This window comes from Tiliqua scincoides, chromosome 12, assembly GCF_035046505.1.
Source record: "Tiliqua scincoides isolate rTilSci1 chromosome 12, rTilSci1.hap2, whole genome shotgun sequence".
Lineage (NCBI taxonomy): Eukaryota > Metazoa > Chordata > Lepidosauria > Squamata > Scincidae > Tiliqua > Tiliqua scincoides.
The window spans coordinates 19,633,775-19,658,580 of record NC_089832.1 but is presented as its reverse complement, the minus strand read 5'-3'; the positions used below and the strand labels follow the sequence as shown (position 1 = coordinate 19,658,580).

At 54.4% G+C, this 24,806-nt stretch overlaps 1 protein-coding gene across 1 annotated transcript in view; it reads right to left on the bottom strand.

The window, feature by feature from the left end:
• EDA (ectodysplasin A) overlaps positions 1–22,332 on the bottom strand; it is a 42,920-nt gene extending 20,588 nt beyond the window's left edge. The window contains exons 1-2 of the mRNA XM_066640211.1: positions 22,063–22,332; positions 6,402–6,507 (exon numbers count right to left, since the gene is read on the bottom strand). Coding sequence (XP_066496308.1) covers positions 6,402–6,507; positions 22,063–22,332 — 376 coding nt within the window. The remainder of the gene's footprint in view (positions 1–6,401; positions 6,508–22,062) is intronic.
• Between the last annotated feature and the right edge of the window lie 2,474 nt (positions 22,333–24,806).

Here is a 24,806-nt window from a genome sequence, read left to right as displayed (position 1 = left end):
ATCCCCTGCATAATTCCGTATGTCTCAATCATGTCTCAATCATGTCCCCCCCTAATAAGGGGAGCTGCAATAAGGGCTGGCTCCCAATGAAAAACCAGCAAGGTTCCTTTATCAGTAATCTCTGGGAAGGCAGCTAGCAGAGTTGCCTCCAGCAGGTTTGGCTGTAATCATGGCTTTTAAAGAAGGGCAACTAGCTTCCAATTTAAAAACAAGAGCAGGTGCCTCCCTCAGCAAGCTCTGGGAAGGGAGAGGAAGAGTTTGTTCTGTTCAACAAAGGCCATCAAGAAAGCAGAGCCTGTGCAAAGGACTGGCTCTCTAAAGCACCAGAAGAGGCCATTTTCTTGTTCCCTCAAGGGTGTGTCACTGAGCTCCCCGGCTCCGAGTGGGGCAGAAGAGGTCGGTTTTGTTACATTTATTTCTGGAGAAGGGAGAAGAGAATGCGAGTGCGCTTCTCAAGGCACTGAGGCAGAACTTAAGGGGGGAGGGAGACAGCTGAGTATTCATGTGGTTGAGGCTCCCTGAGCTCAGACCTCACCGCATGACACTGAAGAGGCTTCAACCCTCAGGCAGCTGGGGTGTGCAGTGGGAGCGGCTGAGCTGTGAACTGGGACTTCCCTTGTTCGAGTCTCACTTCTGCCATGACCTCCCACCTTGGGCAGGCTGGCCTTTGACAGGGCACTCCCCCTCCATCCGCCACATGCAGATAACCATGCTTCACATACAGGGTTGTGGTCCTCTGCTGCGAAGCGCTTTGCGCACACTGAACACACTCAGCATTATCTACCCAGAATCTGCAGCTTTTTCCAAAAGGTTCGTGGATGGAACAAGGTCTCCCTTTCCAAGCACATCTCCGAGGCCTTCAGAACCAGAGGAGTGACGAAAAGGCAGCCGATCGGCAGAGGCAGCGGGGGGGGGGGGCGGCCAGGGCTGCGAGTGCCGGGGCAGGTCCACATGTCTGGAAAACGCTGACAAGCAGACAGAGCTCCTGGAAAAGAGGCACACTGAGGAGGCTGCCTGTCCTCCGACACAAACAGATCAACACTAATTTGGCATTTCTGCTCCAGCACATTAAGAAATGACAACTCAGAAGGTGAGGAAAACCTCAGACACGCAACTAATTATGAAATTACTCAAATACTTGTTCAACACGGCCCCGACTTGTCAGGAACAAAACTCACCTTGGCAAAGGACAGCCATTGAGCAATCCAAGCACTCGCTTCGTTCAGGAGCGAGGTTTCTAACGGAAAGCCAGCAGAAGCGCAGCCCAGCCTTTTCCCAGGCGCACTCTCCGTCGGCAAGAACCCCGCCAGCCTCTCAGGGCGTGTGGGGCTGGAAAAGTCACCGAGAGATGCCTGCAGCAGGCCGATGACCCACCACTGCCGGTGCAGCAAGGGGGGGCTGCAAGGCCATGGCAGACGCAGGCATTTCAGGAGTCCCGCCAATATCTAACTCTCCTTTCTTTTCTCCAGATGTCAATTATGGGAGCGCCAGACCTCAGAGTGAAGCACATGCGCAGAGAGCCCGAGAGCATCACTTGGTCCAAAGGTGACCCAACACACCATCTGATGTGCTCCCTTCGCAAGGGAAGAGAAGAGGAACAGCAGAAGCCTGAGAGCATGGAAGCGGGTGGGGTGCCTTTGGTGCAGAGGTGCCCCCGCCCGTCCTCCAGGGAGGGAGAGACCTGCCACAGGCTCCAGATAATCACATGCTGCCCCGCAATAGTGCCTGTGGCCCAGTGGGGAGAGGCGGGATAAAGACACACACTCATGGCCGCTCACAAACAAAAGGGGTCCTTCGGTTCTTCCAACCCACCTTGGCCCCGATGCGTGGGCAGCAAGGCCCCTTCCAAGCAGGCCCGGGAGTGGACGTTAGCAGGGGGCAGTCTGCACATGCCGGCTGCAATGGCCTCCCTAAGCAGCCAGTATTACCACCGCAGCAGAGCCTAAGCACTGCCTGCAAAACACACGCACGCAAGATACAACAAAACCACCATTCACCTTCCCTCAGTACTGGGAGCAGGTCGCAACTTGCCAGTGCAAACCCGTATTTCTCTCAGCAGTTGCTCCAGTTCTCTCTTCACTTGTGAGTAACCAAGAAAATATGAACCAAAAAGCTGCTGACAAATGTATCAGACACTGCAGCGCTGGGTGCCGCTGATGCCTGTTGAGCACCTGGAGCGGCCAGAGTCGGGGCAACGGCAGCCGCAGCCTCCCCGGCTTCCAAGGCTCTTTTCCTGCCCTGTCAAGCGAGACCCCCACCCCCTCTACCCCCTAATCCAGGTCCCACAGTTAGCTGCTTGCTCTGTGCCTCCAACTCAGCATCAGGCTGTCTGGACAAAGAATACGCTCCAAAGTGAAGATGGAAAGAGCCCCCAACATCTCCTGCTCTGGGCTGGAAGGAGGTCAATGGCGTCTCCTCTGGAATTTGCTGCTGCCTAAGGAGACCACTTCCCCTGGCTTCAAAGCAAGGTAAGCCTGCAGCCAGTAGATCTGGAATGGACTCAATTGCCCACCCCCCACCCCCAGAGCAAGTCCTCACCAGTTGTGCCTCACTACCCTTAACATGTATAATATGCAACTTGTCCTTAAAACAGCCACGGTGCCAGAGAATTGGAGGTTAGCAAATGTCACGCCAATCTTTAAAAAAGGAAGGAGAGGGACCCAGGAAACTACAGGCCAGTCAGCCTAACGTTTGTTCCAGGCAAAATGGTGGAAGGCCTCAAAGATAAAATCTTAAGCACACAGAAGAACAAGCCTTGCTGAGGGAGAATCAGCCTGGCTTCTGCAAGGGTAAGTCTGGCCTCATGAACCTGACAGAATTCTCTGAAAAGGTCAACAGGCATGTGGATGCAGGAGAACCTGTGGATTTTATACATCCGGATTTTCAAAAGGCATCTTGACACGGTCCCTCACCAAAGGCTGCTGAGAAAACTCCAGCCAGGGAACATGGCAGGTCCTCCCCTGGATTAGGAACTGGTTGAGGACCAGGAAACAGAGAGTGGGTGTCAATGGGCAATTTTCACAATGGAGAGAGGTGAAAAGCAGTGTGCCCCAAGGATCCGTCCTGGGACCTGCTCTTCAACCTCCTCATAAATGACCTGGAGACAGGGATAAGCAGCGAAGTGACCAAGTATGCAGATGACACTAAACTATTCTGGGTGGTGAAGAGCAGAAGGGATTGTGAAGAAAGAATCTCTCCAAACTAGGAGAACGGGCAGCAAAATGGCAGTTGTGTTTCAATATAAGTTAAATGTAAAGTAATGCATATTGGGGCAAAAAAATATCAACATTTCACAAATGCAGTGGTTCCCAAGCTGTGGGTCGCAACCTGATTTTTGGTGGCCCCATAGCAACTTAGCAGAGTTTCCAATGAAAACACAGGTGAGGGAAGAATCAGATAACCAACTGTCTCAAGCTTTGAGGCTTTTCAAAAATGAGGTAGCTGCTAATTGCCCTGCAAAGAGCTCCTGCAGTTTGCAAGCATGTGTAAATATAGGGAGATAAATGTTGGAACATCTTTTTTCTGGTTAATATTATGTGTAAATAAATAAAGCTATTATTTCTTTCTAGATATATTTTTTAAAAGTCTCATAAAACAAGGTGGGTTCCGATACAGTGTCATTTTAAAAAGTGGGTCCGAATGCTAAAAGGTTTGGGAACCACTGAGCTAATGGGATCTGAACTGTTTGACAGATCAGGAGAGAGATCTTGGACAGCTCGATGAAAGTACTGACCCAATATGTGGTGGCAACGAAGAAGGTCAAGTCCATGCTCGGGATCCTTAAAAGGCGGATTGAGAATAAAACAGCCAATATTATAATGCCATTGTACAAATTGATGATAAGGCTACTTCTGGAGTATTGTGTCCAGTTCCGGATGCCGCATCTCAAAAAGATATAATGGAACTGGAGTAAATGCAGAAGGGAGTGACCAAAATGATTACTGGGATGGGGTGGCCCCCCTTACAAGGAAAGGTTACAGCATTTGGGGCTCTCTAGGAAAAAAAAAAATATGCCTGAGGAAGGGCATGACTGAGGCATATAAAATTATGCAGGGGATGGATCGAGTGGCTAGAGGAGTGTTTTTTTCCCTCTCACACAACACCAGAACTAGGGGACAGCCACTAAAACTGAGAGTCAGAAGAATCAGATCAGACAAAAGAAAATATTTCTTTACCTAGTGTGTAAAGAATATGTGGAACTCCTGCCACAGGTTCTGGAGGATTCTGGTGATGGTGTCTGGCCTACATTCCTTTATAAGAGGATTGGACATATTTCTGAAGGAAAGCTCCATCACAAGTTACAAGCCATGATGGGAAAGCTCCATGGCAAGTTACAAGCCATGATGGTGCAGCCTCCTGGTTGTAGGGAAGTGGGGAAGCAGGCGCTTTGGGCGAAAGCAAAAGCAGTCCCACTGCTGCTCCGCCAACAGCCATCTTCACTATTGGAGCCAATACAGACTAACATGTTAAATCCAACATCCAGAGGCTTGTGGGCTGGAATTAGAGAATCTCATTCTTGCACCAATCGCTGCTCCCTCCTGCCTTTCAAAATCAATGCCACATGGTAGAAAGTCAACAAGTTGAAGGGCAGAATTACAGCTGCTGCATTTCTAGCCAGCTTAACACGAAACAGCCTGCCATTTTGAGCAGTCTCAATAGGATAAACAACAAACATGTGTCATGAATTCCAGCACAAATGCTTCCCAAGAGGCTGGGCAGGCAGAGCTCCTCACATATCCCGCCTCTGAAAGGTCCTCCCTGCGCAAGCACATCATGGGCAGGTGCCACAGTGGTCTGTCTTCACTTGCAAGTCGTACCCAGGCATCCAGACAGCTTGAAAAGCCACATCTCTGTCACAGGCTTGCTGTGAGGACAGAGAAAGTGTGCATGAGCAGGGGGTTCAGAATAACCCCACGCAGAAGAGTGGGATAGAAGCACTTTGCCCAAGCCCCTGCACACAGGCTTTTGAAAGACAGAAGACTATGCAGAACCGCCTGGGAATCTGACTTGGGGAAGGCACACAGTGCCTGCATCCCGGGCCCTGAGTGTTAAGAAGCCTTCAGCAGGGCTGATCACTCGCTTCGGACTGAGGCCTGTCTTAGGGCGCGCCTTATCTGCCCCACACCATCGTCCAGACTCCAAGCGTCTTTCTGACCCTGCCTTCTCTCGGAGGGGTTCCATCAGCCTCCAAATGACTCCCAGGGAGATGGCTGCTGCATGCAAAGCGGTTGTCAAATGCTGGACTGCAGCTCAGCGACAAGCCGCTCCTCAGCCTGGTCCAAGCTCCACAGCAGGAAAAATGCAGCATCCTCAGTAAGAACCAGTCATTTGCCAAGCCAGCCTCGTTGCAGAACTCTGGCCCGCATAAGAGAAGGACCGCTCCCCCTTTCTTTGGGCGAATCAGGGCCTTTGCAGATTGCCACTCTGTCCTTAACCAGAGTCCAGGGCAGAGGAAGAGGAAGCTGTGCCCTCGACACGGCCACAATGGCAGCCACGGAAAGGGAAACCAGGCCACTGAGGGGACGTGGTGTTCGAGACCCCGAGAACCACATCGGCTCTGCTCTTCCTTTTAGGAGACTATTTGTGTGTTCCAGTCCCACGGAAGCCGTTCTGCGAACACAGCTGGCTCAACAGCAGGGCTCTGAGCAAAGATAAGCATTTATTTCTCCAAAGGAATCCACCTCCCAGCCGGCCTTTCTGCCAATACAGGCTACAAGACCCCTCCCCCTCCAGTCCCCCTCACAGGCCAGACCAAGGCACGCTGCCACCCTGCAGAGAAGCCCTTTCCTCCTGCACCCTCCTTTTGCTTGGTGTATAGTCATGAATAAGAGATTGACTGCAAATAGCCGAGTTCCACTTGGTCCTCATGCAGGCCTCAGAAGGTTCAACTCTTCCTGCACAGAACTTGTATGGTGGGTCAAGAGGACAGCTGAACTTTCCAACTACTAATGGGTCACGATCCTGAGAGCTGGAGTGGTCGGCTGGGCCGATCAGACCTCTGCTGCAGGACTTGTGTGTAATATTGAGTATCTGGGATGCGCCAGAGTTGGAGGAAGCAAGATACATTGAGACAAGTGACAGATGGGACGAGACTAGTCAACATCAAGGCAAGGAGCCAAGCCTGGCTGTTACCTTTCAGAAGCCAGAGATGCTGGCAGGAGACGCCTGGGAGCGGACGGCCACTCTGAAGAGAGTCTTCCAGACTGAAACTTCCAAGCAAGGAGAACAGGTGGCCAAACAACGTCTTGTGCTAGTAAATCTGATCGCCAGCAAACTGGCTCCCCTCAACATCCCTCTCCATTTCCAGAGGGGGAAAAGGCAGCAGAATTCAGGACTGCTTTTCCAGACTCAGTGCTGAAGGAGAGGAAGTAGGAATAAAGACAAAGGAATGGCAAACTCACCCTCGGAGCCTTCGCTGTTTTTACTCCGTTTGTTTCGGCGGACACGATGGCTTTCTTCCCCAAAGCGAGGTCTGTCTTCAGGTGAAAAGAAGTTGAACAAGGCCACCTGAAAGAGAAGCACAGACCACTTCAGCTCCCTTAAGGACCAAGCTTGCACCTGAGTTATGATGGCAACGTACAGGCAGCCACTAGGTAAGACTACCACCAGACTCTTCCTGCACAATTAAGCTACAAAAGGAGACATGGGCACAGTAAGGGCATCATCCAAGGCATGTTTACTCAAAAAAAAAAGTCCTACTATGTTCAATGGGGCTTACCCACAGGAAAGTATAGGATTGCAGCCCAAGTAATTTCCAGGTACCAACTCCAGTTCCCTGAAATCCCCCTCTGGAGCATCAGGACACAGGCAGCAAGGCAGACCGGGGAAGGTGGCCTTCCCTGCTGCGTGGCTCAGGACTGCCGCGCTGGCTGCCCAGGCTTCAGGCAGGGATGTTTCCTTGCCCTACCTGGCGATGTTGCTGGGCTCGCAACCGCTGGAACCTTCTTCATGCCAAGCAGGGGAGGCCTTGATATCTGTTTAAGCAGGTGGTAATGGTGGGCGCCCTGGGAGGAGGAGGATGATTAAAAGGGGTTGGCCAAGCTCCAGGAAGAAAGGCAGCTGGTCCGCAGCAAGTACAAAGGCAGCAGGCAAAGGCTGGCTTTGGAGATCAAAGTGATAAACCAGTCCTCAAACCCAGAGACAGACTGTACAGCTTCGTCCAAGGTTGGCAGAAAGCCAACGATGAGAGATGCTCCAGCCGCGGACAGCACCCCAAGCAGAGTTGCTGTAAAGCCAGTTGCACACAGCTCCAGGACTCGACAGCAGAGCTCTGCCAAGGCTCCCTCTCACCCAGTTTAGAAAACTATGCAGATGCCCACCCACCAAGCAGGCTTGCCCACTGAGCAGAGGAGCAAAGTCACTCCAAGGCCAGCCGTGTCAAGGCAGCCGGAGCCTCAACTCAGAAAGTCCTTGAGATTCCGCTGGCAATCCCCACCTGGATTTCCAAGTCTAAAGCGCTCAAAGCCTGCCAGGCCGACGCAAGGAAGGCCCGAAGGAGATCCAAGAAAGAGCCAAGTCTTTGGCACACAACTGCTCGGTGCAGCGGCCAGGAACAGGGACTGCAGACTCACTCTGCAGGTGCTGAATCCAGGATAAAGTTTCAAGACGACTCCGACACCTCAGCAGCAAGGAATGCGCGATCCCCTGAGGGAGGTCATTCCACCCCAGATTTTACTTCTTATCCCCCCTCCTGCCTCCAGCAGCAAGACCCAAGTCAGACTCAAGGTGGGAGGGAGCACTTGGGCCACGACCCAGAAAGCCTCGGGGCTGAAGCCACTGTGGACTGGAGCAAGTTTCCCACTTGCCCCACAAGAACTGAATCCTTGCAAAGGAGCACTGGCAGCGGTGGCCTCTCCAAGAGAGCCTGGACACATCCCCAGCTGCCAACACGCCAGCAATGAAGGCGGAAGGGGTGTCCACATTTCAGCTGAGCCACAGCCAGCGAGGGACACGAGCCTCACCTGCCTGCGGTTCACACCCAGGCCTGTCCTGGAGGCCACAGGGGACCAGGGGAAATGCCAACTGCATGGGCATTATGACAGTTCCGCACCTGCTCAGAGCCTCAAGCCCACACGGCCCATTCACTGCTTCCTGGGTTAAGCACAGTTCTGCCCAACAAGACTACCTGCAGGGCAAGTGCAGCCAAGGCTCAAACACGCCTCATGGCAGTGAGTCACCCTGATCCACCAACACAGCACATCCCAGCACAAAAGCCAGCCTGTCAAGGAATTCCTCTGCCCTGCAGTGACACGCCAGTGCCTATCCAAGGAGGCCTATCGCTCAGTAGAGTACCAACTGAGCTCAGAATGCCAGGACGACAGCCAAGCAGGAACTGGCAATGCTGCACAGCCGGAGGTCACACAAAGAAGCTGATCGGGGGGCTCGATAAGGAGCCCTGCCCCACACCGGCACTTGTGCAAGCCGCCCTCAGAAGCTACCACAGAGGCAAGTCAGCAATTCCACCTCTCTCAGCCTCCAGGCCACAGGACGCCCAGAGCTCTCCAAAAGCACCCTTTCGACACAAACGGAGGGCACTCCGTCTCCCAAGGTCTTCTGCACCTTCCGCTCGTCTCCTCCAGGGAAAGCGAAGCACCTGCACAGGCTGCTCTCAGTCAGAACCACTGGAGCTCTCCCGAGAGCCCACAGATACAGCCTGCACCCAGGCCTACAGCAAGGCTACGGCCCTGCTCACAGGGGAGTCCTATTCAGGTCTCCAATGTGCAAACACGCCCCCTTGCCCTGCCACTTTACAGAGCTGCCCCTGACGCACACGGGGCCGCTGGCTTCAGGCAGAAAGGTACAGGAATTAACGTCCGAAATCTGCCATCATTCCTTGCAGAGAGAGAGAGAGAGAGAGAGAGAGAGAGAGATTCTGGATGCGTCCCAAAGCACCAAACGGGAAGCCCCAGAGTCTTCCAGGCAGAGGTCCTAAAGAAAAGTCTCCTGACAGAAAGGAATCTCCAGAACCCCAAAAGTCACACACAGCTGCAGGGGAGGCTTCAAAGAGCTCTAGTGCAGAAACCAGACCAGCCACGCAGCAGGGCAGGCTCAAGAGGCCCCCCCCCCCATAGCTGGCACGTACTGGGGCAGAAGCGAATAAGACGGCCAGCAACAGGGAGGCTTCTTCATGGAGGAGGCCTCCTCAGGAACAGGGCTCCCCCCTGGCATTCAGCTGACCAAGGAGCACCCCCAGCCCTGCCTTCCAGTCTGCAGCCAGTGCTGCTGAGTGGGGGGCCGCTCCAGAGCAGGATCAGCAGCTCTGCCAGGAAACCAAGTGGAACTGACAGCACTGGCGGTGCCCCCAGCAAATCTGACTGTGGCAGCACAGAGCACCCCTGCAGACAGCGGGCACTGCTCCACCCACACAGAACAAGGCCTTGCAGACAGACACTGGGAGCCCACAGGGTTAAATGCCAGGCCAGAGGACCCCGCCTCTCAGCTCCACTTCCCTGACTCCGTCTGTGACAGCCCCCCTCCTCTGTCCGCAGCCTCCTCCTCCTCCTCCCATCAGTTATGCCTGCCGTCCTCCCTCCTGCTGCCCGGCTCCTACAAGGCCAGCTCTTCTTTCACCAAGACCACATGAAAAGCGCCCCCGTCCAGCAGCCTGGCCCTCAGAAGCCTGCACCAAGCAGCACATGGCCAGGCTGGCGGAAGCGGCACCCACAGCAAGAGGACTGCACAGGCTCGAAAAGGCTTGTTGAGAGCAGAGCTCTGGTGAGCAGAGGGCAGGGCCACCCCCCCCCCCGGGATGCAGGGCTCTCACCTGTGGGGCGGCCATCACAAGGTCACAGGCCATTCCCGGCAACGAAACAGGCCTGCCTGCACCCACCACCTCCTGCCAGTGGGCCTCTCAAACGCCTGTGCTTATGATTGTGTCCTGTGGCCAGAGTTGCAGTGCAAACAAGCCAGGGGCACTTGTGTTGCTCCTGCAGGGAGGGGGAGAAGAAGGTGGCTTCTGAGGACTGCAGCTGCCCCACCGCCGTGGGCCTCAAAGCAGAGAATGTGAAGCGCGTTGTTCCGTCTCACAATCCAGATTCAGGGGGAGGAAGAGAACCCCAATGGCGGTGCCTGTTGGGGGGGGCGATCCCATCGCTGCCCACAGTCCAGGGCTACCCCCAGAACGTCAGTGCCACTCAGTCCTCCGTTCCTGTGACTCATCAGCCAAACTCCTTCTTGAGTTCCTGACAAGACCCGATTCTTGGCCATTTCTTTTAAACAAACACCCCCAAGCGCTCCTTATCAGATGCTACAGCACTACAGCGGAATTACTACACTTTCTCTGTCCCAAGACTGACATTCCCTCTTAGTGTATTTTTAAAAATGCAGATGACATCCTTAAGAGGCAGTAATTAAAGCATCAACAGTAGTTTGATTGCCAGATCATATAACTGCTCCAAATATATATTATAATGTACATGGAGGGAGAGAGAGGAGGAAAGACAGTCTTTGCCTGAACACGAAGCCTGCGGAGCTGGGAGTGGTTTGTTTAGACTGCTGCCCTTGGCACAGGACATGGCACTGCCAGGAGCAGGCGAGCGAGCAAGAAATCCCACAGACACTGAGATTAAGAACAGCCTCCAGCCTGAAAGAGGGATACTGGCTGCTTCACAAAGCAGGGTCAGGGCAGCCTGTTGGATCCAGTTCCTCCAGTCCAACAACCTGCTCCCAGCCAGGAGCCTCCAGGACAGGGATTTTCAACCTTTTCATCTCACGGCACACTGACAAGGCACTAACATGGGCAAGGCCACCACCAGGTTTTTGACAACTGACAAGGCACACCATGCTGGCTCACATCTCCCGTTGGCCCTACTAATAAATGACCTTCCCCCAAATTCCTGTGGCACACCTGTGGACCACTCACGGCACACCAGTGTGCCACGGCACAGTGGTTGAAAATGGCTGCTCCAGGAGGCCCCCAAGCAGGGCACAGCTTGTGCCCTCTCCCAGGGTACACCATTCCCTGCTACTGCCATGGCCTGGTGCCAGTCTCCCTGGCATCTGCCAAGGAAACCGGGCTCCGGTTCCTTGTGCCAAAAAAGAGCATCACCACCGAGCCACACGGCCCTCCGCTTCTCCCCTCTGGGCCCCAGCTGAGGAGTTTCCTGCTGTAGGATAATCCTGCCACATCTCTATCGTGCACACTTGGAGACTGCTTTTCAAAACAGAAGTGCAGGGCAGTTTAGACAGGAAAAGGAGCGAGAGGATAAGTGCAGAAGCCTCTGCCTTTGCCCAGCGAGGCCAGAGCCATGGAGGCAGAACCAGCTGCACTTCTGTTACTTTCCTCGCAGGTCAACTGCAGCTCTGATGATAAAAAAGGATATTTGTACCACTGTCCAACCAAAAGAGTTCACAGCAAAGTTATTCTGCACGAAAGGCATCCAAGCCTGTTGAAGACGCCCGAGCACTTCTGGAGCTCGAGTTTAACCACAGAGTTGACCCGAGTTGGCCAGACGTTCAACGGGTTGGCTCCCCAGGCTCCACATGGACCATCCTGCCTGCGATGCAGGGTTCAGGACGGGAGGTCTCCTGCGCTCGTTTTGTCATTTTATTTATTTCTTTTAGAGTTGAATTCCGCCTTTCTCCCCGAAGGGCACCCAATTCCTGGGAACTCTCATTACCCTTCTTGGCTACAGCATCCTAGAAAACCAGCACACGGATCCACCATTCAACGAAGCACCGGGGCCCCCACTTTCACCCCTTGCTCTTCTCTACTGCCCGACAGCCACGGATGGAAGCACCTCCAGGGAGGGGGCTCGTTAACCAGCCCCTGCCTCAGATGCCATCTGTGGCCTCACTCGTGCCTTTGCCCCACTAGTACACACACAAAATGCCCAAACAGGTTCTAAGCGAGAACACCAAGCACACTCACGCTGGGCAGAGCCTCGCCTTCCTTCTTAAAACCCGGTACTCAAAATGGGACGCAGGGTCCCCGGCGAGGTTCAACTGGTGCAGAGGGGAGCAGAGTCTCCCTTCCCACGATCTGGCAGTCTCCTCCTCTCCTGGCAGTTACATCTCATGCTGGCTCGGCTCGGCCGATGCTCTGCTGGGACACTTGGATCACTTTCACAGGTGCTGAAAGCCAAGGTAGGTTGCTTGCCCCACCCTGAAATTATGCCTCCAGGTTGCGTTTACGTCGACAGTCATCTCCATCCAACCTCCATCCGTGGAAGAGGGCCCCGAACCAGCCGTCGAGGTCCTCTGGAGCTCTGGCTCGATTTCTCAGGGGTCGGCCTGCTGCCCCAGCCTTGCCTCACAACGCACTGATCAAAAGGCCGGGCACAGAGGGCCCTGGGGCACCCTGGGGCACCCATTCCTCCAGACAAGCAGTGCACGGCACTCATTGGGAAAGGCTGCTCAGCTGCTGCTGGAGGACCCCTCCCCAGCAGCAGCTGCCCCCTCCCACTCCTCGACTACTCTCTCCCCAAGGGTACCTTCTGCAGTCCTCCGGGGAAGCAGAACAGTTCCGCACGCGGCACTTCTGACCCCGTCTGCTCTGTGGCCAAGAAGAGGCCAACTGGACGCACGCAGGAGAGCGGGAGATGGAAACATCCTAATGCTGACAGCGGCACCGAGCCTTTGCCTCATCGCCACTGGCAGCCCGCTTCCTGGAAGACTCCGAAGACACAGGAGAGGCTGGCGACTGGCAGCAGCCAGCCCTTGGGAGCCCTCCCAGCACTGCCACAGCCTGCAGAGGGGCGGCCGCAGGGACAATCTGCAAAGGCCCCCCAGGAATAGCTTCGGCACTCCTCAGCCGGCCAGAGGAAGTGCTCCGGATTGCATAGCAGCTGCTGCTGCTGCCGCCACTGCCTCTCCTCCGTGAGGTGACTCAGGAAGACACCCGGACAGCCCCGCCTTCAGCCTGGCTCTAAAGGCAAAGAAGCACCCAGGAGTCTTGATCTGCGGGGGTCTGAATCCCAGTCCCTGCATTTCTTGGTGCTGGAAGGCCCACCCTCCAGGATTCCGGGTCTCCAATGCCTTTCCCACCAGGATCTTCTGCACAGCCAATCTCTGGAATGCAAACCAAATCAGTTTCGTCTCTCTCACAGCCAAGCAAGCAAAGCCATCTGCAGAGAGCACGTGTGTGCATCCGTGTGCCAGAACCCAACACAACAAACTTCCCACAATCTATCCCAGAAATACCCCAGACTGCCAGGACATCCCCCAATACCTGCCCTCCCTGCCTCTGTGGGTGTGTTTCTAGCCGTGACATTTATCACCCCCCTTCCCCAGGCATGCCCGTCACAGACGCCTTCAGGTTTCTGCCACGGCTGGCCACTTCTCTCAGCTGGGACCCGGCCAACCCTTCCCCTCAACTCTTCTCCCTCCTGCCTTTGACCCCACAGTAACCACCAGGCCCTACTCTCTCCACGTGTCCCCAAAGCTTCCTTTCCAGCAACAATCTAGGCCTAGAGCACTCTGCTCTTTCGCAGTTCATTTTTCTTCCAACAGCCTGGAAGTCCCAAGGGGCAAACAAGTCCTTGAAAGTGATGCAGACTTGGCCTTGCTCAGCATCGGTCGTGGGGCTTTTAAGGAGTACGTCTCTCCCAAGTTACACGGACACCCGCTGCTTGGCATTCTAGCAGAGGCCTTCTCACAGGCAGCAGCCACAGCTACCAGGCACCTGCCCCCGGCTCTGGTTCGAGGCTGCAGCCAACACTTTTCCGGGCTGTGCTGTTCTGCCAGGATTCGAGGCTGGGAACTAATGCACGTCCCCCTTCCTGTGCCCCTGCCCTGAACGAGAAGAGCCACCACCACTCACTGAGTGAGCTGTCAGAAGCCGGGGGGAGGGGAGAAGGCACCTCGTCACCCCCCTTGGCACACAGGCGGGCCAAGTGTTGGACAAGATGTTGCACACTGCCAATACACGGACTGCGATCGACTCGCTCATACTTCAGGATGGGCCGGCTGACAGAACCAGGTGCTTTCCCTCTGCAGTCCAGATGAGTCACAGCTGGCCCACAGCTGTCTTCCTTAAAGGGCAATTTTGTGCAATAAGCCACGGGAGGAAAAAATAATTTCCAGTAAAACTTTAGAGTGATAAAAGCAAAATCCCATTACAGATTTTGCTCTGCAAGTGAACTCTTCAGCTGTCACGGTACTATAAAGCCACTCCTTCAAAATAAAAATCTCAGTGCTTGAGAAAAACCAAACAAAGGCTGTGCTGTAGCCATTCTCCTGAATCTCCAGAGGCAGCCTGACAAACCGCCACACTCAAGCAGACTCAGGACGCCAGGACACCAGCCACCTTCCAACGTCGCTGCACAGAGGCACACGCTGAAGAGGCTCGACTTCTGCAAGTTCAGAAAGCTCATTCAAGACTACGAAGTCAGCAATAGGACATTAATCTGAATCTGCTGCTATTGCAAGTCAAGTCTGTGCTGCTGATTAGAGGAGGGAGAGGACGCCCGCAAGTCCAAGAACAATCCATTTAAAGGATTTGAGGAATGAGAGGAGAAGTGTCTACAGCCTGAAAAATGCCAAGGCAAACAAAGAGAGCTCTTCTGTTCCAAGAACAAGCATTGCAAATGCAACTGAGCCACAACAATTGCCTGTGCTTTCAACTCCAGTGAGCAGAACGCAGAGGAAGACCATACAGGGGTCTTTCACTCTGCAGCCACCAGCCACACTCTGCAAATCCCTGCAAGATTCTCCTTTTCCTCATATTCCAAGCACTTCTTGTAGGCGTTTCCAAATTCATGCTGCCAGGAAGCAGAACAGCGACTCCACCCGCAACCAAAAAACCCAGTTCTGGGCAGCGGGACACATACACACACTCGCACCTGCCTCTGCTTCCAGGAAATAGTCTGGGGCAAGAACCTTTAGTTGAGTTTGGCATGCTGAGAGGCTGGGCTGCTCCTCCCAGTGGCCACCTCAGGGTTAAAGGAGAAAGGGAGGGCTCGTGCCCATCAGAATGGCACAGAAAGGCCCCACTAACTCCTGAAGCAGCCCAGCATCAGGGCTGGCCCTGGACAGGCAACTGCATCAAAAAACTGAGTTTATTTATCCCACCAGACTTCCAGCCTTTGGATGCAGCCACTGGAGGAATGACACCCCCCCCCAGCGGCTGCTTCATTTTTATGTTACTGTTGACCACCCTGGAAATATTCTGCTTGAAGGGCAGGATACAAATCCTAAACCAAACAAACAGCCCACTGGGGTCTGTGCAGCGTAGTGAGAGGCTCTGCATTGATCCCAAGCCCCGACAAAGCAGCACGAGCATGGCCGGGGTGGGGAGCGGAGAAAGGGGTCTCCCAGCTCTGGCAAGTCCCATCTGCCTTGCAAGAGAGGTCTCCCTGCGGCTTGGAACTGCTCCCGGGTTCTCGGCACCGGCAGCCTCAGAACGCTAACCAAGATCAGCTCCATCAAGATTTTTGTCTGCATTGTAGATCATCCAAAAACAACCCAGCCCAGGATCCCCTCCTCTAATGGGAAAACAATGAACTGCGGATTGATTTATTGCTTCAAAGCAAGTTGCTGTTTTCCCAACAACAGCCTTAACAAATTTGTTCCACCTGTTCAGTTCTGCACCCACTGGCTTTCTTGTGGTTTCCTTGAAGTTTTTCAGCCAGACCTCAAAGCGCCTGATCTTTGCACTGAAAACAAACTTTACACCAGGGCTGCCACTCCATAATGAATACCATGGAACGCTACACAATGACTGATCGCTAAGTTGATGCAGGCAGAAGAACCAGCACAGTTGCTGGGCGCAGGCCATGGGCAGATGCGCTCGAGAACAGATGCTCCCTTCGCAGCATCAGCTCAGGGGACAAAAAAGGGAGGATGGCGGCAGATTCCATCAGATCAGCTGATTGTTACCGATCCAAGAGGAGAATCCTCTGGGCAAGAGAAGAGGACTGCACAGCTGGTGGCTGGTCCAGGTGAGAGAGAAAGCTCTTTGCACACACCCTTCAAGGCTCTGGGCGTCTGTTTTGCCATGAGGGATGAAGGCCTGGGAGGGGAGACGATGGAAACTGCTGCATCAAAGCGCTTGAACAAGTGGGCAAAATCCTGGCTGGGCCACGAAGCTCACCCAACGATCCTTCACCTGTCATTCTGTCTCAGCCTGGTCTACCTCACAAGTTGTTTGAGAGGGTAAAATGGAGTGGGATGGGGGACCTGGATCCTCAGCCAAGTTAGGTACGTTACTTCTGCAAGAAGTATGCAGAAGGCCAGAACGGGAAGGCGCTATGTGGCCACATGACGGTTTTAGACTTGGGGAAGGATTGGCGAACGCTCCTCCGATGCTCATCTCACAGAACAAGCTTGCAGCGGGCCGAGGAGAAGGCACTGGCCAGCCAACGAGCCCTTCGGCACAGACCATCGCTGAACGACACAAAGCACATCATCGCTTTGCAAAGAGCTCGGCTCTCTCCCTGTCAACGTTTCCTAGGCTCTTGTCAGAGGATGACCATTCCCAGTCAGGTCAGGCCAACCGTTTCTGTCCACGTGCAAAAACAGTCCTCAGAAGCAACTCAGTGGAAGGTGACATTTGAGTAGAAAGGGTCTTGTAAAGAAAATCTAAATTTCAGACGTCACCACCCATCTGACAAGCGCTCATCACTTCTAGCAAGGAGTCCAGAAACATCCCGACTCAGCCTCAGGGGGCAACGCCTTCAGACGAGAGGTGGGAAGACTGCACGCTTGAGTCGTATCTGTTACTGGTAGCACAAAACCCAGAGCCAGCTGATGCCAGCTGCATCCCCCTCTTACAAACTCCCTACATGCAAGCTGCTACCAGAAGGGAAAAAAGGTGTGCCAGCCTCACGTTTTGCCAGATGAATGTTCTGCAATACCCAGAGATTCCATGCAGAATCAGGACCCTAAAACCACCTGGGTTAGCAACCGCATCACACACCGACACGCACAACTGCGGTTCCCTTCTCCGGCTCAAAAGCCATGCTAGAAAATGGCAGCCATATTAACTTTGTCACATTCACTCTGCCTTCCCATTTTATGCTGAGGAGAGACCAAGACCACTAAGTTTGCCTCTGAAGGGCACAGACCCTCTGGGAGGTACAGAGCAGCTGCAGTTTTGGCAGAAAGTGCTGTGCACCAGCAGCTAGTTGGGGGCATAGACCACTCCCTTTCATGACTACACAGCAGCAGTTCAGTGGAGCACACTCAGCACGCCAAGGACACCGAGGACTTTATACCTACACCAGGTACCTTCTGAAGCAAGCCATGCCCTCCACGTTGCAAAGGGAGGCTGGGCACTTGCCCTTCTTTAGGAGCTGAGAGAAAACCAGGAGCTTTAAACTGGGGCAGCCAAAGTGCTCAGCTGGGGCAGTACCAGTTTCTAGGATGTATCCAGGGCAGTGCCCCACACCCGCCCAGTGGTCTCTGAAGGAATGCTCCCCACCCATCGTCATCACCAGAACAGAAAAGACTGAAGAGAACAAATGCAAAGACACCACTCTACATCATGCCCACCAGCTGCGCTTTCACGGCACAAACCACCTTCAGTTTTTCATCCCGGTTGCTACTGCCTCACCCCACACAAAAAAACACACAAGGTGAAAGGCAGACGCAAGCAACTAGAAGCAGAAAATAATCATTCAGCAAATCATACTTGTCCAAAGCAATTAATTCAGTCAAATGCGGGCCTCTCTGACCTCCAGAAACTCAGATGCGGGAACGGATGAGGGATGAAGACAGCCCTGACACAGGGCAGTTCTGGGAAAAAAGAATTCCATTGTTGCTTCTTGCCTTGAGTACCTGAGACGAGCACCATGGCTGCATCAGCACAAGGCTGGTCTTGGGGAGAGCTGTTCACACTCTCCTCCACTCAAATCTCTGCAAGTCATGGAGAAACTCTCAGACAGCAGGGCCCTGCCTCGGTACACACAAGGCTCCAGGGGTCTGTAGAGAAGCTGAAACAGCCAATGCCTGCCGGCCCAGCAGCCCTGAGGGAGGTGCTGCACCTGCGCGAAAGCGCCCACATCTGCCTGTAGTGCTGCGGCAGCCAGCAAGGTGCCAGACAGGCATCCCCATTACCACCTTCTGGGACCCATCAGCCAAGAAGGAGCAGGACCCACCACAAGGTCACACCCCCAAGCTCCAGCTCGGTCAACCGACCCGAAAGACACCACAGCCAAGGGCGTTCAGAGCCACCAAGAGGTCCAGCAGGGACCCACTCCTGCTCTCTTGTCCGCAGTGCAGCTCATCAAACAGGTGACCAATGCCGTTTCTGTCCCAAAGCCCAGCCCAAAGTCAGATGGAAAGGGGTCCTGATCATGTGCTTCATCCAGGACCCCCCAGGGCTAAGATGCCACCCCCTCGACAATGACAGTCTCTCTTGAGAGACTCAAAAGTGGCCAGTAATTATCTAAACTGGAAGAATCTAAGAAATGTTTGTATTTTCATCTAAGCCTTCAGGGATTATCAGACATGCAAGTCCACAGCAAGCAGCAGACACAGGAGCAGCGAGAGAGAGAGACTGACACCAGGCATTGCCCATGGCCTCCTCCAAGACCTGCAGAAGAGTTCAGGCCTGGGCTGCAATCTATGGGAAGGCAAAGAAATGCACACCAGTTCAGGTTCCGCCACAATGGCTGACGATACTGACCACGAACTAGCATTTGAGAAGGTCAGCACCAGAGTCGATTTTCTCTCCTCCACCATATTTTTCTCTCTTTGGTCATTTCTAAATAAGCCTCTCTCTGTACTGCGACACCCGATGCACACATTCCTCTTGGGAGACTCTGTGGGAGGAAGGCAGCCACTGACCTCAGCAATGCATGTCAAACCTTAGAAGTCTGCGCTGAATTCTTCTGCAAAAATAATCCCTTATAGTATCGATGAGTCATTAGGCGCTGGCTCACATGCTTAAACTCTATGGTACCACCACTTCAGAAGGTTCAACAGTAGTAGCATTCTACAGCTCGACTTCAATATACATACTTGTAATACAAAGCAGAAAATATGGATTCAATCAAGCCCCTGTAAACCACAAAGGCTCAAGAGAACCAAAATGCAGACTAGACAGCAGGCCCATCCAAACCGCCTGGTCGAAGCACAACCGCAGCCCAGAGCAGGGTTAGGAAGGCTGGGCTCAGCAGGACGCAGCGGCCAAAGGGTGGGGAGAGCAGAAGGCACAATCGTGCCCAAGGGCCCGCTGCCCAGCAAGCCTGCCTCGCCATCTGCACAGGTTGCCACACCTACAGAGATAGCTGCAATTCTGCTCCCAAGTCAAGGAGGCCAAAGGATCAAAGGCAGGTCTACTCGGAACTCAGCACGCCTTAGGGAGTCTGGGACTCCACACCTTGTTCCAACTGCATGGCCAGGCGAGTGCGGGAACCTTTCTGGAGTGAGGCTAAATACAAGGACTGTCCAGGGAAAATCTGGAGGCTTGCAGTCAAAAGGCAAACACACCCCCTCCACCCCCAAGATCCAAGGCTGGCTTCTCAGGGTGGATAATTTCAGAAAGCACTGCCCTGGGGGAACACAGTGACAAGCAGGAGGGGAAGCATCCAGGAGAACTCAACAGCCCGGGCAGCTGAAGGTCAGAACCCTCCCCAGAGCTGAAGCCCAGCACAAGCATGCCCAGGAAAGTAAATCCCTTCCAGCTTTCAGAAAGTACAACCCCATCCCTTTTATGGAGTGGGGAGCAGATTCCTGTCTCCCAGGAACGCTAGCTGCCACATGCGATGCTCTGAGGGTCTTCCTGAGCTCTGGGCAGCAGTGTCTGAAACACGACACGCGGTCCACTGGGAGCAAGGGCCCACTTGCTCTTCCTGCTGCACAAAGGGCAACGTTGCCCTTGTGGGCGCTGCTAACCCTTGGCAAGGCAAGGGGAAACACTCTGCTATTTGAAACAGGAGTTGTTTCCTTAAGAACAGCCGCAAGCTCCAAGTCCTCATGGTTACTGACTTGCTTGCTGCAGGAACATGCTCTTTTCCTGACACGGAGAGCTGGATTTCATTACTCCAACTCTGGGATGTTTGGGGCAGACTGAAAGCCAGCCAGAAACATCCTGCCGGTACGCTCAGGGGTCCCTGGAATGCCAGAAGGCACACTGTTGCGTTGCGCAAGAATTCTCCTTGCCAATAGTCTCATTCTAATCCAACAACGCGGTCTTGGGCTTGAGCAAATCATGCTCAAATTCATAGCAGATAAGAGCATTCGTCAAATCCCTCACCAAAACAAATACGCACATGCTAGGGTCACCCGTTTGGAAAAACTTGTCTTTGTGTGACAAACTAGACCCAAGAGAGGCCTTGCCAGAGATGTTTAGACTCTCTTTGCAAAGAGGCAATGGCTGGCAAGAGTTCAGCTGAGCCCTCAGAGCCCAGCGCATGCCAATTCCAAAATGCGTTTCTTGGAGAGCTTCCCTGTAACCCAGAGGCAGCAACAAGAGGAGAAGAGCAAAGAGAACTGGGTCAAACCTTCCGTGTTTTGGAGCTCGCTCTTTTGCACTTTGGTTGGGAGCCGAGCAGCTCATTTGATCCTTCTTTGGATCATTTGGTCTGCATTGCAGAGCAGGTCAGTGGGGTGCCTGGTTCGGCCTGGTGCAGAAAGAGATGGCAGCAGCCAGGAGTGCATGGGCTGCCCCAAGGCGCTTGAGACCGAGACACGGGGCTGCACCTCACACCCAGCATCACAGAACCACAATGAGTGTTGAGGCATTTCAAGAGCCCTGCATGCCACAGTGTGAACCTTTCACTCACTCATGCTCCTCTTCCTCCACCTCCTGCAACCTGGGGCAGTACAACAGCTGAGACACTGCACTACCAAGCGGGACTTCCCTGGTTCATATCATGCCTCTGCCCTGAGTGGCCTGGGCAAGCCACCCCCTCTGGGCCTCAGCTTTCCCCATCTGCACTATGGGACTCACGATTGCCCTCCACCGGAAAAGGTTCTTACAGACAACATGAACTGGCAAGAATGTTTCAGCAGTCGGGTGCAGATGGAAGTATCTGCAGAGGCAAACAACACACACCAGTACACCACCATGGAGAGACCACAGGATGGCTGCACTCGTTCTGGGCACTGCTTTTCCAAAAGGGCATCTCAAGAGCAGAAAAGGAGGCAGAAAAGTGACCTGGCCTTGAAGCACCTTCCCTGCAAGGGAAAGGCTTGGACGCTTCCAGGTCTTAGAGAAGAGAACTGCCAACAGGAGAGGGCCAAAAGCACATAAAATGAGGTGTGGGGAAGAGAGGACGCTTGGGGCTCCTGATCAAGCTGACCATGGGCAAAAGGACGCCCTTCTTCCCACCGACCACAACTTTGCGCTTTGTGGACCCTACCAAAGTCTGGCCCCAGCCTAGTGCTTAAACTGCTGCTTTTTGGCTGACGAGTGGCATCTGCCCAGACGGGGGACCCCCAACCCACCCCTGTCAAAAACACAGTACGTAGGTGGGCAGTTTGGGAAAGGAGCCACTCAAGCCCCTCCTGTCCCTCCGCTCCAGGCACAGTGGGGCTTCAGGGGGTCCCGAACGGCTCAAAGCCCAGCGCCTGGTCCACAGTCCCCTGGCGAAGAGGACGCGGCCCAGCCTCCGGCAGGCAGCCATTCCAGGCCCACTAGTTCCTGCCAAGGCCTGGTCGGCGTCCAGCCCACCCGCCAAGGGCGCCACACCAACGGAGAACTGAGCGCGGAGCCAAGACCACCTGCACAGGCGAGAAGGCGGCTCTGCGCGGGGAGGCAGAGGCCGGCCTGGCCGCTGCAGCCAGGCCTCCCCAGGAGGACTTGCCGGGGAGGAGCGGCCCGGCGCCCGAGTGCTGCGGGGCTCCGCGCAGGCAGCAGGCGCTCGCCGCCCCAGGGAGCCCCCGCGGACGGGACCTGCTCCGCGCAGGCCTGCGGCCTCGGGCTCCAGCGCCGCTCCGCCCTGCAGGCCGCGCCGGGACCCCGCAGCTGCTCCGGGCACGGCCGCGCGCGCGCGCGCTCGCCCGGAGACCGCGCGGAGCCGGGCAGGAGGAGGGCGGCGGGCTCCGCGGCCGGCACCTGCCGGGCACCTGCGCAGCGGCGCGGCGCCCCCGCCATCCCCGCGAGCAGCGCCGGGCCGGCGGGAGCACCTGCCGCCCCCGGAAGCCCCGCGGGACGGGACGGGGCGGGGCGGGACCCACCTGTCGGCGGCCGCGCCGGCTGCCGCTGCCGCTGCCGCCGCTGGGCTGGCCGGGCAGGCGCGCGTCGGGCAGGGCGCGGGCGAGGGCGCAGGGCGCGGGGCGGCGCAGCTCGGAGCGCAGCTCCAGGTAGCAGCCGAGCGTGAGGAGGTGCAGCGCCAGCGAGAGCGCGAAGAAGCCCAGCAGCGCGCGCCACACGCCCCGCCGCCCGCAGGCGCAGCCCGCGCCCGGGCCCTGCCCCGGCGGCGCGGCCGCCCCGCGCTCCGAGCCCATGGCCGCTGGCGCTCCTCGCCCCTCTCGCGGCCGCCGCCAGCGCTCCGCTGCGCAGGGAAGGCGGCGCGGCGCGGAGGCAGGCCGGCGGAGGCCCCGCCCCGGCGCACGTGTGGACGGGGAGGCGCCGCGCACCGGCCTGCGGGGAAGGGCAGCGCCCGCGCCGCTCCCTGCCCGGCGCCTCCGCCTCGGGACGGCGGCTGCGAGCCCGTGGCCGGAGCGCAGGGCGCGGCACCAGGACCGCGCTGGGCCGCCCCGCGGCGCGAGGAGGAAGGCGGGAGCGCGTCTGAAGGGCGCGACGAGAAGCGCCTCTCCGCGCGGGAGTCGCACCTTTCCCCCGCGCAGTGCGACACGCAGGCCTGCCGAAGCAAAGCACGTCACTGCCACGCAGTAGGGTCGGCTGGCATTGGAAGGGCCTGCTGCACCTAGCCAGTGCAGCCCTTCTCAGCCACTGTGCCCCGGCCCGCTGGAGTTTGGGGAGTGCCAGTCATTAGTGTGGCAGTTGGGGGATTTGAGCCCCCTACCAGCAGCATGCTGTGACTTGTCAGTGGTCAAAGGACTGATGCTCTGCCTTGACCATTTTAGCAACTTGGCAGTCTGCCATGAGATGAAAAAGGTTGAAAATCCCTGATCTAGTGCCTATGCAACACCTTTAGAGCGCCTGTCTAGCACCTATCTATCACCTATATAGTGCCTATCTAAGGATTGAAGATTGTTTTTCTAGTAATAATATGAGGCAGATGTGGCAAGGGGTTCAGCAAATTATTAATTATAAAGTAAAAAATGCTGCCCCCACGAATGGAGATGCTCTGTTGGCGGAGGAGCGGAATAACTTTTTTGCCCAGTTTGAGGTAAATCAAACTGAAGTTGCCACACGGCAGTTATTAACTCAGCTCGGCTCCCTCCTTGTTGAGGGAGAGCATGACGTGAGGAAGACCCTGAAAGCGGTAAATTCAAGGAGGGCCGCCGGACCTGATGGCATTTCCGGCCGGGTGGTAAAAGACTGCAGACCAGTTGGCTGGGGTTTTGACTAAGATTGTTAATCGGTCTCTATCCCAAGCTATTGTTCCATCGTGTCTGAAAGCTTCCACCATTGTTCCATTGCCAAAGAAGTCCTTTATAGGTAGCCTCAAAGATTATAGACCAGCGGCACTCACTTCTATTATTATGAAGTGTTTTGAACATTTAGTTCGACAGTACATCATCTCCTGTCTTCCAGACTCATTTGATAGATATCAGTTTGCATACAGGGCAAATAGATCAACAGAAGATGCTATAAACACCATCTTACACACTGCTCATTTAGAGCAGCGGGGGACCTACGTAAGAATGCTCTTCGTGAATTTTAGCTCTGCATTTAACACAATTATACCATACAAACTGATATCTAAACTTAAAGATCTTGGGCTTCCAGTTCCAATCTGTATGTGGATCTTGGATTTTCGTTCAAATCGCCCTCAGAGGGTGAGATTAAGGGACTTTGTTTCTTCTGCCAGGATTCTCAATACGGGTACTCCACAGGGCTGTGTGTTGAGTCCACTACTGTTTACCATCTACACTTCAGATTGCACCAATATTTATCCCAGCAATAAGATCATTAAATTTGCAGACGACACCACGTTACTGGGGCTCATCTCTGAAGATGATGAGTCTGCCTATTGTGAAGAGGTACAACAGTTGTCTTTATGGTGCAAAAACAGTAACCTTATTTTTAATATCAATAAGACTAAGGAGTTTATTGTGGACTATCGGAAAAGAAAACCTGACATTCGGCCCTTGCGTATTGAGGGCGTTTGTGTAGAGCAGGTGGACGAGTGTAAGTTTCTGGGGACCATCATGAAGAAGGATTTGACATGGAGTGCAAACACCACGGCTCTGGTCAAGAAGGCCCAACAACGACTGTACTTTTTGAGACTCCTCAGCAGACAAGAACTGCCCAAGACACTGTTGGTAATTTTTTATCGCAGCTACATAGAGAGCATTCTATCTTATTTTCTCTGTGTTTGGTTTGCGAGTTGTGCAGTGGTGGAGAGAAAAGTGCTCCAGAGGGTTATCAACCATGCTCAGAGGATTATTAGCTGTTCCCTCCCTTCTTTGGAGGAGCTTTACAGTACAAGGTGTATGTCGAAAACCTTAAAAATTCTGAGAGATCCCTCGCATCCTGGTTACCAGTTTTTTGAATTATTGCCATCAGGAAGAAGATATAGGGTGCTAAGAACAAGAACGAGTAGATTAAAGAACAGTTTCTATCCCAGTGCAGTGTCTAGATTAAATGCAGGGGTTCAGTGATATGTTGAACAGAGTTTTAGCAATGTGGTGATTGTATATGTAGTCTGCCTGGCTTTGTTGTATTGTTGTTTTGTGTTGGTCTTGTCTTGTTTTACCTTGCGAAAGCACCTAATTTCGTTGTACCTGTGTATACGGGTACAATGACAAATAAATTTTCTATTCTATTCTATCTAGCATCTATATTACAT